Genomic DNA, 14614 nt, shown 5'->3' on the forward strand with positions numbered 1-14614 from the left:
AGCGGGGCCTCCCCAAACCTGAGCAGTAGCCAGGTGAGGTGAGGTGCACACCCACAACATATTGGGTAAGTGCAATAAACTTTATTCACTTCAACCATTTACACAGACTCATTACAGTCTTGATACATTTAAGAGTATTTGCATACTAGATAAATGTACTGGATGCTAAACGTTGACCTTGAAAATACCATTTTCTAAAAGGTTTGTGCCATGCTGTGTTTTCTTCTTTTTTCCTTATGTTTGCATCTCTGTAGGTCAACGGAGTAAAATTACTTCCCACAGAGCTTCTAGGCCCTTCGTTTGGGTCCAGGTTGTATCAATCACTTCACTGCTCATTTGAGCACTGTTTCATTTCTGCAGTAGCTAAATTGGTCCTGACGAATGCTTGGGTGAATTCCACCCAACAGCAGAAACATGTAGACCTTTTTTCCATCACAGTTATTATATTATTGAAACTGTTATAGCACTGTTTTTATATATTGCCAACAAGGTAGCGATCTAATAAAATGTGTTTAGTGCCTTGTTAGACAATTTTTATCCAGCACCTTTACACTTTCACACTTCACGAGCACTGCAATTATCATACTTTTCCATCATCCAACAACAACTAAATATACCAGCTACTGGTTTGGGACGCATAAGAGACCAAGATCTACAAATTGCCAAGTAGAAGATGGTACTCTTCCAAGTCCTCCATTCCCAGATGATGAAGCTAACCTCTCGAGGTTGATGATGGGAATTTTCACATCTATGCATACATACACATATGCATACTTGAATCCACAGCTTTACTAGTTTCCAGCATCACCTTTATTCCTGTGTCAAGGTCTCCAATCGTATGAGACTCATAGTTGTTTTTTGTATATTATTATGTTGATTTGGGGATGTTACAACTATTAGAGTCTGTAAACTTTTTCCCTTTGACCCCCACTCTTTTTTGAGATATTACAAGACACTCTTTGTGTGGTATACCAATAATTCGTAATATCATGTAAAGAGTCCAGACATTCCCCTAGAAGTGTACAGGGTGTCTATGCAAACCCAAAGTGATCTATTTGTGGTAGTCTGGGAGAGCAGCCTTAGGCCTAACCCAGAGGAGTGTTAGCCATTTGTTATACACACAGTGATTAAAAAATGACACACGACTCAAAAAGGAGATCCACACAAATTTTAGAAAAATAAGCTTCTTTTTAGGTTTATTTTAAGACCCAGATCTACATTCAGTGCAGAGTATCCTTTTCATAAGAAATACTTTCATTTTAAAAAGTGGACACTAGGTGCATTTTTCAGTTCAGCTATGTTAACCTGAGCAGGTCGCGGTTAAAGTGAGGGGTCTTCGAGCATCTGCAGGCATCTGTGTGGTGCCCAGGAGGGCTCAGGACTACTGGGGAACCTTCTTAGGACCAGTAGGCCACGTGGACTTGGGCCAGGGGCATCAGGTGCAGTGGTGGGTCTGGTGGTCGGGTTTCGAGGTTCAGCAGGGCTCAAAAGTCCTTGGTTATTAGTTTCTTGTGGGCTGGTCCACTGCCCTCAGGATTTCTTAATCTTTATTGAAGGCAGGGGTGAAAGGCAGCAGACAGGCCAGCACGGTTGGTGCCCAGTCAGTCACAGGTTCTTCTTCTTTCTTGCTGTTGTGGCTCTTCAGTGTCCGAGCTTCATAGGTCATCAGGAATCTCAAATTCAGGGTCTGGGGGTGCCACCTAAATACTAGATTTAGGGGGGTTACAGGGGAGTGAAAGGTAGGGACCAATGGGTCTCTTGCCTGGGGTGTCTACACCCTCTATTATGCCACCCTCCTGTGGGAGGGGGACATAGTCCTAGCCCGGATTGGATACGTCCCACCATCTTCAAGATGGTGGACACTGAAAAATGTGCTTCCCTTTGCCTCCAGCACCTGAGGGGGCGATTTGACAAAGGGGGGCACACATCCAATTCTCACTTAGTTTTTCTGCCGGTTCTCCCACAATAAGTGGGGGTTTGAACCAGCGGCTGCCATCTGCTGATAGCATCAGCAGCTGGGGTCACATTACAAAGGTGGCAAGTCCTTTGAACCTTCCCTCTCGTGCACTGTACCTGCCTGGGGGAGGAGGTATGACAGTTACGCACAGGATGGGCTTTCTTTCCAGCCTCAGAGAGCAAGCCATGTTTGGTGGTGGCTGGCTGCCTAAAGCCAGTCCGAGACCACACCAGGGTTGGTAGGTTTTCAAGAGGCACCTCTGAGGTGCCCTCTAAGTACATGTTATTAATTAATCCCAAACTGGCATCAGTGTGGGTTTATTGAGAGGAGGTGTTTAGTACCAAACACTCCTGGGTTCAGTGAAGTTTGGTACCAAACACTCCCGGGTTCAGTGAAGTCATCATGGTGCTGGGGAACTTGAGTTGTTAACTTTCCAGTCGTCGGGGTAAAATGGCAGATTTCAATCCAAGAGATGAGTATAAAACTACTGAAATAGATATCTCTTATAGTTGATGGACTTTTACAGAGAGTTGAAGATTGTAGGTGATAAAGCCTTCATAAATGTCAATCAATCAATCAATCAGTGACACTTATAGAGCGCGCTACATACCCGTAGGGTCTCAAGGCGCTGGGGAGGGGTGGTGCCGCTACTGCTCGAACAGCCAGGTCTTCAGCTTCTTCCTGAAGGAGAGGTGGTCTTGGGTCAGGCGCAGGTCGGACGGGAGGGAGTTCCAGGTCTTGGCGGCCAGGTAGGAGAAGGATCTTCCTCCTGTAGTCGCTCTTCGGATGCGGGGGACAGCGGCGAGGGCGTGGTTAGCTGATCGGAGGTGGCGTTTGGGAGCGTAGAAGTTGACTCGGCTGTTGAGGTAGCTCGGGCCTTGGTCGTGTAGGGCTTTGTGTGCGTGGGTGAGGAGGCGGAATGTGATTCTCTTGTTGACGGGGAGCCAGTGAAGGCCTCTCAGATGTCCGGAGATGTGGCTGGATCGTGGGATGTCGAGGATGAGTCTGGCTGAGGCGTTTTGGATCCGCTGGAGTCTCTTCTGGAGCTTGGCCGTGGTCCCGGCGTAGAGGGCGTTGCCGTAGTCCAGTCGGCTGGTGACGAGGGCCTGGGTGACGGTCTTCCTGGTCTCTGTGGGGATCCACCAGAAGATCATGCAACATGTGACGAAGGCAAATAGTCAAGTAGAATATGACTCAATGTTCAGGACTCTGTTGAGGTTTGTAACAGCAAGAGGTTTGTAACAGCAAGAGTTAACTTTGGGAAGGCATTCTGTGGTGTTCACTGTCTCCGATGATCCACTAACCATTGCCTATTGACATTAGGATGTACCAGGGAAATTAAAGCACTCGTACTCAATATTCCAATGAAGTTCTTTGATCTGAATAACCACAACATGTTAAAGCAGGCATTTTAAGAACTATCTGTGTTCTCTGAGCAAAATATTTAGACTCCATGTAATTGGCCATGGCAACAGAAAGAAACCAAAGTCACCTGATGGAAAACAACAGAGAGTGGGTAAATAAGTCTCAGACTAATATAGAACTACTGCGTGAACAGATACAAATTAAATTGATATTCTGAAATGGTAGGACTTAGAAGTGTCTTTGCAAGGAACTGTTTAGACAGTCAGTAAATGTGGGAATTGCTAAATATCTAGCTATGTTTTGTTGGTGGTGCAATTGTTGCTTTGCTCATTACAGCTAGAAAATGCTGTTAAGGGTTGCTGCTGATACTCTATTGCACTAGAGAGAGGAACTCCTCATATTATCATTTGAGGAAATACTAAATAATAGGAGGCATACAATTCTGAATGTGAGTAAACTGGAACCTCTGAGTTGAATTAACCTATTTGGGGTATCTCACTCTTCAGTACACTTGTCAAGAGTACTCCATGGCCTGAGCAATTCACAGCCTTGATGTTTAGCACATAAGAAACTTGATTGTTGTGGTTGATTCCTGGGCAATTCTAAATCATCTTGGCATTTCACATTTGGTGTGGACCTGACAGAAGGTTTTGAGACTTTACTAATTCTCGGCTTTGTCAGCATCTCACATCTGGTTGTATCTCATAGGAGTACTTGAAGATTGAACAAATAAATGCCTGTTGCATCAGCAGCTTGCATTTAGGTGACAGTACTTAATTTGTAAACAAAAATAAGTGCAACAACCTGAGGGTTTTTGAAAGAACTTACTACTAGAGTAGCCAAATAATTTCATATATGAATATTACATTTTAAACATTTTGTTTTTTAAATAAAGTACCCTTACTAACATTTTTATTTTTATTTGTAGTACAGTTGGTTAAAAGTTAGGTATTTAATTCATTTAAACAATGTTTTACTTTCTTTAAATTAAGTTCATTACAATGTATTTATTTTAAATGTAGAACAAATGTAATTAATTTAACATGTATTCCTACGGGTGTTTAATTCCCTCCCTCCATTGTTTTCTTTGTGAGTGCGTTGCTGTACCAGCGGTTGGCCGTGTCACACAGGACTTACTTCAAGGCTAGACTGGAGTATATTTAAGCCTGTTTTGACACCATTAGGACTGAAGTAATTCTAGAAGGGTATGTTTTTAATTGCAATGGCCTTACTCTTTTGTGGGTGTGTTTTGTATTAGAATATCCCTCCCAAACCCCTTTTTTACCTTACGCCCACCAATGTTTGAGTAATTAAGCCCTATTTTCCCACCAGCCCCCTTGGTTCCTCCCACATTTATTAAAAAATAGTATACTTAAGAGTGCAGAGATTTCCAACATTGGAGTGGGGATCGCTACACAGAAAAGATAGACGAAACAGAGGTGGAGATCACCCGTAGGCTTGTGAATAGGATTTTATAGAAAGTTAGTACTACTACTGTAGTACTACTTTATGTACTACAAAATATAGTCTAATTGAGACAAAGAACTGAAGTTTAAAATGTAATTTTCACCACCAAAATAGGCACTGAAATTGTACCTCGAAAGAGTAATTGTATTGTCAGTATTCACACATTTTGTCTCTCTAACGTGGCCATATCACTTGAGGGAAGAACCTGCCAGTGTAGAGGGGGTGGCAAAAAAAACCCATATAAAAACACACTCCCCCGGGACGTACCCCGGGTAGGGAACTAGAGGCTCTGGGGTGTCAAGGGTGAGCTGGCCTCCCAACACAACATATGCACACAAGATAAGCTCACCAAGAATTTTGCAATTGATAGAGATATGTGATGTATCCCTCCCAACGCTACTCAGTGCAAGTGTTGAGCATACAAAAAAATGTGACAGATTGTCCTCACACACCACCAGGTGTCATGCAGGACAATCTTCACTCTCCAAAACCTCAGTTTGATGGAAAGCAGGCCTACACCTGGATTTAGGGAGGCACTTCTAATTAAGACTGGATCTGTGATATAAGTGTGTTAAAGACCAATGTGGCATCCTAAAACAGTTTATTTACTAGGCATGGCACTAGGTGATTAAAATCGATTGTGGAGATAAGGGAAATTAGTACCCGATCACCACTGTTACCATCAACATGTTTCTGACTTGTGACTCAATTGAGTCTGTGGCTTTTATCAGGACGGGCATACGGAATCCTGATGGGGCAATGTGCTTTGCCTTCAAACACAGTGACCTGTATCTACCTCATAACAAATCTCGCTTTCAAATACCCCAATGATGGGTTTTCTATGCTCCATGGAAAAAGGGCACAGGGACCCCTTTAGTCACACTTTCGTCAAGGTGCGTCACTTGGGGCAAGCCTAGATGCGTCTGCTCCTTACTCCCGAAACACCATCATCTCTTCAATAACTAATACTGCCCCAAGACAGACTGAGGGCGGAGACAGAGAGGCCTACATTGGCAATCTATGTGTTTGAGATGTTTGTGGTTCTACTTTTCAAAGCCAATAACCCTGGAAAGGAATACAAATATCAACTCCAGATCAGCAAGTTTAAACAAAAGAAAAAAATGCCCAACATCTAGCAAAAGGGAACACCCTGGAAAGGGGCTAATATGTGCATCGATTTGAGACTTTATCATTCCACTTTAAATCATTAGCAGTTCTATAAGCATCGAGTCATGACCCCTGCACTGTTTATATACTGTTACACATCTCTGAAGTTTCAGAGTCACAACAGAAAATTATATATTAACATTGCATTTATGATTGACATCACAAAAACAATACACTTTTTTATCATTCCATTCTTGTAAGTAGATCACCAGTATGTACTTACCACACTATACACTGGTCTTTCAATGCTCATTGAATTTGCTCTGGAGTGCCACACGTCAAGGATTATGTGTTTAGAGTCCAAGTTTGCTAAATCCATTGACTCTCCACTAATTTTGTATAGGAGACACTAATGATGATTGGTGGTGTGGACACCTATGTGCAAGGATATATTACAAGTCGCATGACAACGACTAACTTGGGGTATTTGAATTGCCAGATAGATCATTTTCAGACCTTGGGTCTTCATGGACACAGGTTTATTTTTAGCTCTCTTTGCATTAGATACATCATCTCCCCACCCAGATGCAAGAGGTGCTGTCTCCATAAAAAGAGAGACAAACACTCATAACTTAATTGACAGTGTGATGAAAATATGAAAGTGAGGGTAAATCTGTGATAAAAGTGGAATAAATATGAGATATTTTCCATATTGTTCTCCACTTTGCATGTAATGATATTGCAAACCAAGAAATACATGTCCAGAAGTGTGCTCTGTGAGGTTAGATGAATGTACTGGAGTATGGCACTCTTTGACCAAACCCATCATATAAATCATACATTCAACTCCCTTTCATGTTGTAATCGAGCAGGCAACAACTTTATTCTGTGAGTGTCCTAAAAAGATGTGGTAAAAACAACATTGCCCTGAAACCAAACCAAAACTCTTGTACTACATTTGATATTTGCAATTTCAGGGGTATCTTACTGGTAAGAGATGAGTGGCTGCTCGTTTCAGGTATACCCGCTTCTAAAGTTGGAGCAGATGAAGATTCCCTAGGCATTTCCAAGATTGCAAGGCCCTTCTCGCCCACTGGCTCTGTAAATAAGAACATATGTAGTTTGCAGTAAGTCAACAAAGATATTTAGTTCTCTTTATGTTTGCGCCTCTAGTACTATACATGCTGTAGCACATGCAGGACCTATTTCACCTTTCCTGAATGCACATCTTGGGGCAATATTCAGCCACGTATTTCACACGCAGTTTAATTTTAATCTTTCAGCATATTATTCTTTCTCAACCGCCTCACAACAACCAGAAAGTTACACAAGAAGAGACAGACTGGTATACAGGGGACAGTAAGATTACCCACAGGCTGGTGCATCTGAAATATCAGTCTAGTTTCAGCAGAGTTATGGAAAGTTTATCCAAGATATGACTGACTGTGCCTGACATATCAGGACTCGTACTGAAAATGTATTCGGTAAAATGGGTTGTAATTTGGTGCAAACTGACTTTTAGCAAATGCATTGGTAGTTTGAAAACTGATCTATGCCTTAACAGGTTGGTTCTCAAAATACAGAATCATAATGGGTCTCAATTAATCTCATAAATATTAATGAGGTAGTTCTCAAATTGCAACCCCCTACAATTGGCTAGAATCACAGGCATTGTGGCCTGAGGGAGTAAGCAGACTGCCATGCCTGTGATTGCTTTTCAATAAAGTTAACTATTTTAAATGAAGCCCGTTTTCCTAAATGGAAAATGGGATGTGTTTTTAACAAGAGAAATGTTTTACAAACATGTTTTACTAGTAAGCAGTAGTCTTGTCCTAAACGTTTTTTAAACATTAAAAAAGGGAAAGGGTCCCTAAGAGGCTCCTTCTGATTTGCAAATAGGTTGCCACCCTTAGAGGTGGTGGTAAAATGTTCTGCAACCAGATTTGGGTCGCAAAACATTAATATATACTTTAAAGAATCCTCATGCCCTTAACCCATTCTCTCCAAATACCAATTCGCAATGGTTTCCTTTTCCAAATCGTTAAATGGGCTTTGTACATTTTGAAAAGGGTTTTAGAGTTTGCAAACACTCTAGTTGACTAAATCAGAGGGTTTGCGAATGCTAAATTCTTTAGTACATGAGCCCCTCGTTACTGTTTTTTTCTATTGTATTGATCTGTTGCAGAAGCATTCAAGATCAACCTACTTTTATTCACATGTGACAAAAAGCGATCATCGTCACAAAAAGGATATTCTTTGAATGTCTGCTAGAAATGTGGCCTGTAGGGTATTAGATTTCAACAAATAATTCTGATTGTGGCATTTATTCATTTCAAATATTTTTGAAGCCATAGAAAGAAGAGATTCAAGTGTGCTGTGATGAATTGCTCGCTTTCGAGGGGATGTGTACAAGCATCTTGCTTCAGGTAGGAAGTCTAGCTTTCGCACTATGTTATGTGGCATATATGTTGTCTTCATTGGTAGTGCTATTAGAAAGGAATCCAGTGCTAACAGAAAGCACTAGAGTCAGGCATTTGCTGTTAGTGGAATAGTTTCTGAAGCGGGTGCCATTTTGTTGGCTCATGGTGACAAGTATCCTTCATAGATCATATCCTTCATATATTAAATACACCTGGTCCATTGTCTACAGAGAGCACAGATTTAACAGTTCTCAGTAAAAACCTATTTGCTGTCCTAAGATGCACTGTTTTGTCCCAAATGCCTGACACTAAAAAAGCAGAGAAAAGTTGAACTTTTTTTGTAACTGCTTTCTCAATATATGAAACATATTAACTCCTAAAATTGCTGCAAAACAAAATCAAGCAGAAATATCCACATCATAAAGGCCAAATCTATATTTTAAACTGTCACCATCATAATATTTATTTTTTATTTTTTATTCATCCATCTCTGTTAATTCATTTTATAGGTTTATTGTTCAGGATACAGTCATTACAGATTAGTAATAAAACAGCTATAGCAGTTCATGTTACAAATCTACTTGTGATTCTTAAGAGGCCATTTTTTAATGGACACGGAAAACACAGGGACACGGATCAGGGGGCATACTGAATCTTTTCTAAGCCATTCAAAAAAACGAAGTCAAAAGGCGGTCATAATGAAAACCTACTATATTTTAAAATAGCATCACAGTGAAAAGGTATGTGCTGTCTGAGGATGTGTTGAACTGGTTATAGAAGGACCATATATTGCAAAAAAATGAGTCAGAATTTATGTAAGCTTTCACATATAATACAGAGACTTTTTGGAGGCTATATGGTCCTCACATGTATATTTTCAGGAATAATTATTTCTGAGGTTCTGACCATGTTGTAAGCACTAGTCCACTGTTGGGTACGTCAGGATGCATAAATGTATGCATGACTTAGCTTTATTTCCACAGAATCAACTTTTCACATGTGTAGCGTGTTATTTGCAGTGCCACCATTGAGGAGCACGGGTGCTGTGTTTTATCTCACAGAGAATGACTTCTATCATATTACCCTCGTTGAGCTTTTAACAACGAAACAGAAGGAAACTTATTTTAAATGTATTTTATACTGTCGTCGTGATACTTTTATGGATATTGTTATATCCGAATAAAGAGCACTGACTGACTTCGGTCATAATGATTATGTGATATGATTCTGCACCCCTAGAGTACCACCTTTGCATGGTAAAGGTAAGTAATACCGCTTTCATCTGAATGCAGATGCGCTCACCAATTGTATAGGGATCTTATATCTTAATCACCCTTATGAATGCCCTGGACTTTTCATAGGGCATCAGTTAGGAGCAGAAACATGTATTGGCAATTGTACCCACAAACCATCCCCCTTTTTGTTTTTAGGATTTTATGCATACTTTGGGTTTATTCTAATGTATTTTTTTATATATGGATCCCCGGTCAATCCAGCTATCATCCTTTACCCAAGAACTCCCTCACAAATTGGAGGTTGATTCTGCCCTGGTAGTATCATCTTACCAGGGTGGGTAGGAAGCCGATGATGAAGCATGCCACATTATGCGAGTGAGGTCTCTTTATCCAGAACTACTGAATCTAGTTTATTAGCCTAGGATAGCCAACATAGAGTAAAAATTATTGTTTCGTATTATCACTGTGCCCCGCACCTTTGTGACTGTATGACATTTCACCTCAACTACGACCACAGAATGTAATGACAAGCTTTCTCTATTATTCTTTTATTAATATCTAACTTGCAGTCTACTGGTCCTGTCCCAGGGTTGTATGTAAGATTATCGAGTTTTATATTTCATTCTACCAGACTATCTTAGCATAAATATACACAACCAAAATAGTGGAACTGTAAGTATGATTAGGTAATTATAGATGTATTATCCTTAGCTCCACATTTACCTACATTGAATATATTTTCACTGTACATAAATGTGTTAAATATTGCAAACCTATATATAGCAATTTGTTCTTAACCTTGTTCATATTTTTATCATCAATATTTTTACAACTATGTTTTAGTAGCACAATATTTAAAAATTGATATGCCAGTCCCATAGCCCATCAGAGTATTCTTGTTATACATGACATATTTTCCATTTACCTACACACACAGATTAGCTCTTACATGACCAACAATTTTGCAACCATTGAACACATTTCCAGAGAGTAGACTAAAAATTAAATTGTCCCTTCTTTGACACTTACCTACTTCTTTCTGCTCTCCCAGCTTGTCTAAGATGTTGAATGTTATGTCCAGGTACTCTCTTTGGATGGCACTGACAGCAATCTTCCTCTGCTTACGCTGTCTGGGAACAATCTGAATCTTAAATTCTGATTCCTCGGTTTCTTCTTTCTGCTCAGCAGTTTGCTCTGTATCCGACTCTGTGCCGGCATCAGGCTTTTCACTGTCTGTTTGGTTTTCAGAATCTTCAGGCACTTCTGGTGGAGCAGCTTTTACATCAGCTTCTGAGCCTTCTTCGTCGGGAGTCTTGCTTTCCTCTAGCTCACAATCATCATCAATGGATGTGTCATGAAAAGCAGTCGACTTTCGTAACTGATCTCTTTTTTGCTTCAGTGTTAATGGGCTTCCGCAGGGCAGTTCTTGAATATCTTCTGGCTTGGCTAATTCTTCAAAATCGGTTTGGTTTTCAGGAGCATGTAATGGAATTACTTCTTTTCCTGTTGCAAGGTTATGGCTCATATCCTTGGACGTGAAGTCTTTGGAGCAGTCTTCGATGCTTACATGTACAAGGGGTGTCAAGCTCAAGCTGAGAGCTGAGGCACTTATGGGACTTCCGGGAGTTGATATGATCATTTTGACAGATATTCTATCATTCAATTGGCTTATGACATCAAAATCTTCATCATCACTTTCAACTATTCTGAGAGGAGGAAGTGGTTCAAAAACCAAGGAGTCACTATCCGATGTTGAAAGAACTGACTGCTTTTCTGGACCTGATGTTGAATCGGAGGATAAGTCAATTAGATCCATATCTTCCTGATGTGTGGAAGACTTCACAGGAGAATCAATTTTGACCTCAAATGTCTCCATGCAGCTTAACCTAACTTCTGGTATTACTGGCCTCCTCGTTTCATGAAAACTCTCTCTGGCCGGAGGGTTCTCCTGTATTTCTGTGTGTTCAATCTTGTTGGTAGAGTTCTGCCCAGATTGGCCATAATCAATTAGTCTATGGGTGGAATAAGAAGCCGGAGTAGGGTGAACAAGGTCACAGCGATCAATGCATGATTTTCTACGATGTTCATCTAAGCTAAACAAAAGAGAGTCAGAATTCCCAATGTCAAGTGATTTTTGTTTGAGTGACCGCAGTCTCTTCTTCTGAATACTTTCTTCCCGAACACAGCGTAGAATACTGTCTTGCAAAGCCCCACTTTCTCGGTTTTCAGCCAATTCAATTTCACCTACTTCAAAAAGAAAGCCTTATATCAGCACTTTTTTACTGAAGCATACATAACTAAATAGTTTTTATTTTTCTTCACAAATTGTTTGATGCAAATTTACTAATGGAAGACAGTGCTTCCAAGACTGTATCGCATTAAAATTCGCAAATTCATAAAAGAAAGTGTGTACAAGTGAATTTTCATGAATGTAAGTGAAAAGGTACTAGTAGCTCAGAGAAAAGAATGAGAGTAATAGTGGATAACATGATTCAGCAGTCAAAGAAAAGCCAGTAAAGATAGAGACAGATTAATTCCACTGTATATTGTGCTGTAAAACCATGATGTATCACTAGGTGACTATATTATGAGAATAACGTGATCAATTGAATTTAACAAAACATAGAGGTGCCACAACAAATGAAAAGGCAAGAAAATGTAACATATAAAGAAAATCAAAATGGCTTATTTTGTTTACTCTTCTGAAAACTGCAAACCATGAGTTAGGTTTAGCAAAATCGTAAATAAAAAACATACATCTGACTTTGACATGCGCATGGCAAGTCGTCGTGTTAATATTGTAGACTATTTAAGTTTCATTGACTCAACATTGCAGTATGTAGTTTTCTGTCTCTTTTATTGATGGACGTTCTATGTAAATTTCGGAAAAAATCCGGTTTTCAGGTGCAGCCGTCTGTTATGACCACACAGCGGCATTTAGAGTGAAATAACACATTGGAGAGCTGGAGACAGCTTATCAGAGTAGTGTAACTCTTCATTGAAAATCCGCTATTGCATTGAATTTAAAATGGCATTTGTGAATGGAAGTTAGATGCGTTTTGCTTCCATAAAACTAACTTTAATACATACAACATGGTGTTCGAGTTTATGAGTTGAATTTCTTATGTCATTAATGCAGTTAACTGTAACTTATTAAGAATTTGTGGTTTCCTCATTCTGATTGATAGAACTGCTGCTACAGCTGCCATTTTTCACTGTTACACAAAAAGGACAGGTAAACGCTGTATAATTTATGATGACTGCTTTCACACATGAAAATGCTGCAAAAGATTTATAAATTCTTTTGTTAAACCAAAATATGAAAATAATTGTGAAAGTCATGTTTTAATAAATCATCTATATGCCAATGCAATTCAATTTCTGACTGTGATTCCTTGTTAAGCTATCATTGTCTCAAGATTCTACAAAAACAATTGAAGTGTGTAAATATTATGACTTCCGTAAGGGGTAGAATAGCAAAGAATAGTAATGGCATGCAAAATTAAGATAGTATATAAATATTTTGTAAAATGCAGTAGTGACTGAGCCTAAATAAGGCCAGATGGGAGTTTAAAACACTTAAATAATATTTAAGGAGAGTGATAATCACCAAGAATTTAAGATTTTATTTAGAGTCTGGAGGATGCGGGACATCTGCCAAGAAGTGGTTAATGTCACGTCCACATTTTTAAGAAAGCCTTGACAGTGTCAGACAAAACCCTTTGGAGGTCCCTAGACTGACAGCTGCCAGAATCGCTTAAGAGACAAAAAGTTATGTGAATCTGATGTCTCTGGTTTATGTACTTTAAGTTGTTAATGGATACATTAATACAGTATTTTCTCTAAGGAGTCTTTAATTTAAAGTTTTTGTTTCTTTGAGTTGATTCATTATTTTCTATCTTTTAGAAACACTATTTAAGAAAGCTTGATTGTAATCTTTCAAAATCAAATCAATATTAGTTTGATCCATTGTCGTGGGCCCCTAAAAGGAGTGGAGCCCATAGGTCAGTGGCACTTTAATGTGGAAAGGACATGCACTCCTTTTTGTGGAGGTTCGGCTCCAGCAAGCCCTAAAAAAGGCCAATAGTGTTTAGTGTAGCAAACATTATGAACTCATGGATTAAAGCCTGCAAAAATGAAATTGAGAATAAATGACTAGGAGTGTTCTGGTGGCAAGATGGCGGCCGTCTCCCGGCCGAGTAAGCTGGACTAACTCTCCCTCTCGCTGGTGCTCCCCCACTGATGCCGCCACCGAAAGGATTGTAGTTTGAAACCTTGGTGCGAGATGCTCGTGTGTCCGTCTACTCATGCTTAGGGAATGGCGATGTCTGCGGCTTCCCGACAATGATCTGGCTTGCAGCTGCTTCCCGGCGGGCTCTGTACAGAGGAGGTCGATGTTTCGGAGCTCTCAGTGTTCTTCGTTTTTTTGACCGCAATTCTTCTACCGCTCCTGCTATTGCGGCGTTTGGCGGCTCCAAGAGGGCTCGTGAAGAGATGCCACCTAAATCAATCAACAAGCCCTCTGCTAGGAGCAACAAGCCCCGCGGCGTACAGCCTATTACCTGCACGGTAACTTAAGGAAATTCCGGTGGTTTTTCGAAGATCCAGAATCCTCCTACCGCAAATGGGCAGCTGGACTCAGTGAAGACATCTGCCGGTAAGACGCCTCCTGCCTCTGCTATTGCACCTGCTCCTGTCAAGGCTACTGCCCCCTTGTTTACTAAACGCTCCCTGAAACAAAATATACCAAAAAGCGTTAGTAATGAGTCTCCCCTCAACTCCCAGCCGAGTGACTCCTTGGACCAAGAGTGTGGGGGAGTCCAAAACCCCCTGGACATTACAGCTCCTCAGCATAAGATCGATAGCCAACCGGCAGGGTGCATTATGGGACTTATAGTCCCTACTATTCCTGTTAACCCTCCCCCTACCGGCAAGACTGTCGTATGTGATACTCTTGAGATCGAGCCTCTGCTTCCTAGTGGGAGGGATTCTGTGGTCAAGATCAAGGCTATAGGGGGAGCTGAGCTCATCCACGACAACGATGTGCTGGACAAATTCTTTTC

General features: G+C 40.5%; 1 protein-coding gene across 1 annotated transcript in view; it reads right to left on the reverse strand.

The window, feature by feature from the left end:
- The window catches only part of UNC79 (unc-79 subunit of NALCN channel complex), a 628882-nt gene that overhangs the window by 276382 nt on the left and 337886 nt on the right, over positions 1-14614 (reverse strand). Inside the window, exons 32-33 of the mRNA XM_085626482.1 lie at positions 10581-11798; positions 6885-6995 (exon numbers count right to left, since the gene is read on the reverse strand). Of these exons, the coding sequence (XP_085482608.1) occupies positions 6885-6995; positions 10581-11798 (1329 nt within the window). The remainder of the gene's footprint in view (positions 1-6884; positions 6996-10580; positions 11799-14614) is intronic.

Source organism: Triturus cristatus, chromosome 9 (genome assembly GCF_964204655.1).
Source record: "Triturus cristatus chromosome 9, aTriCri1.1, whole genome shotgun sequence".
Classification (NCBI taxonomy): Eukaryota; Metazoa; Chordata; class Amphibia; order Caudata; family Salamandridae; genus Triturus; species Triturus cristatus.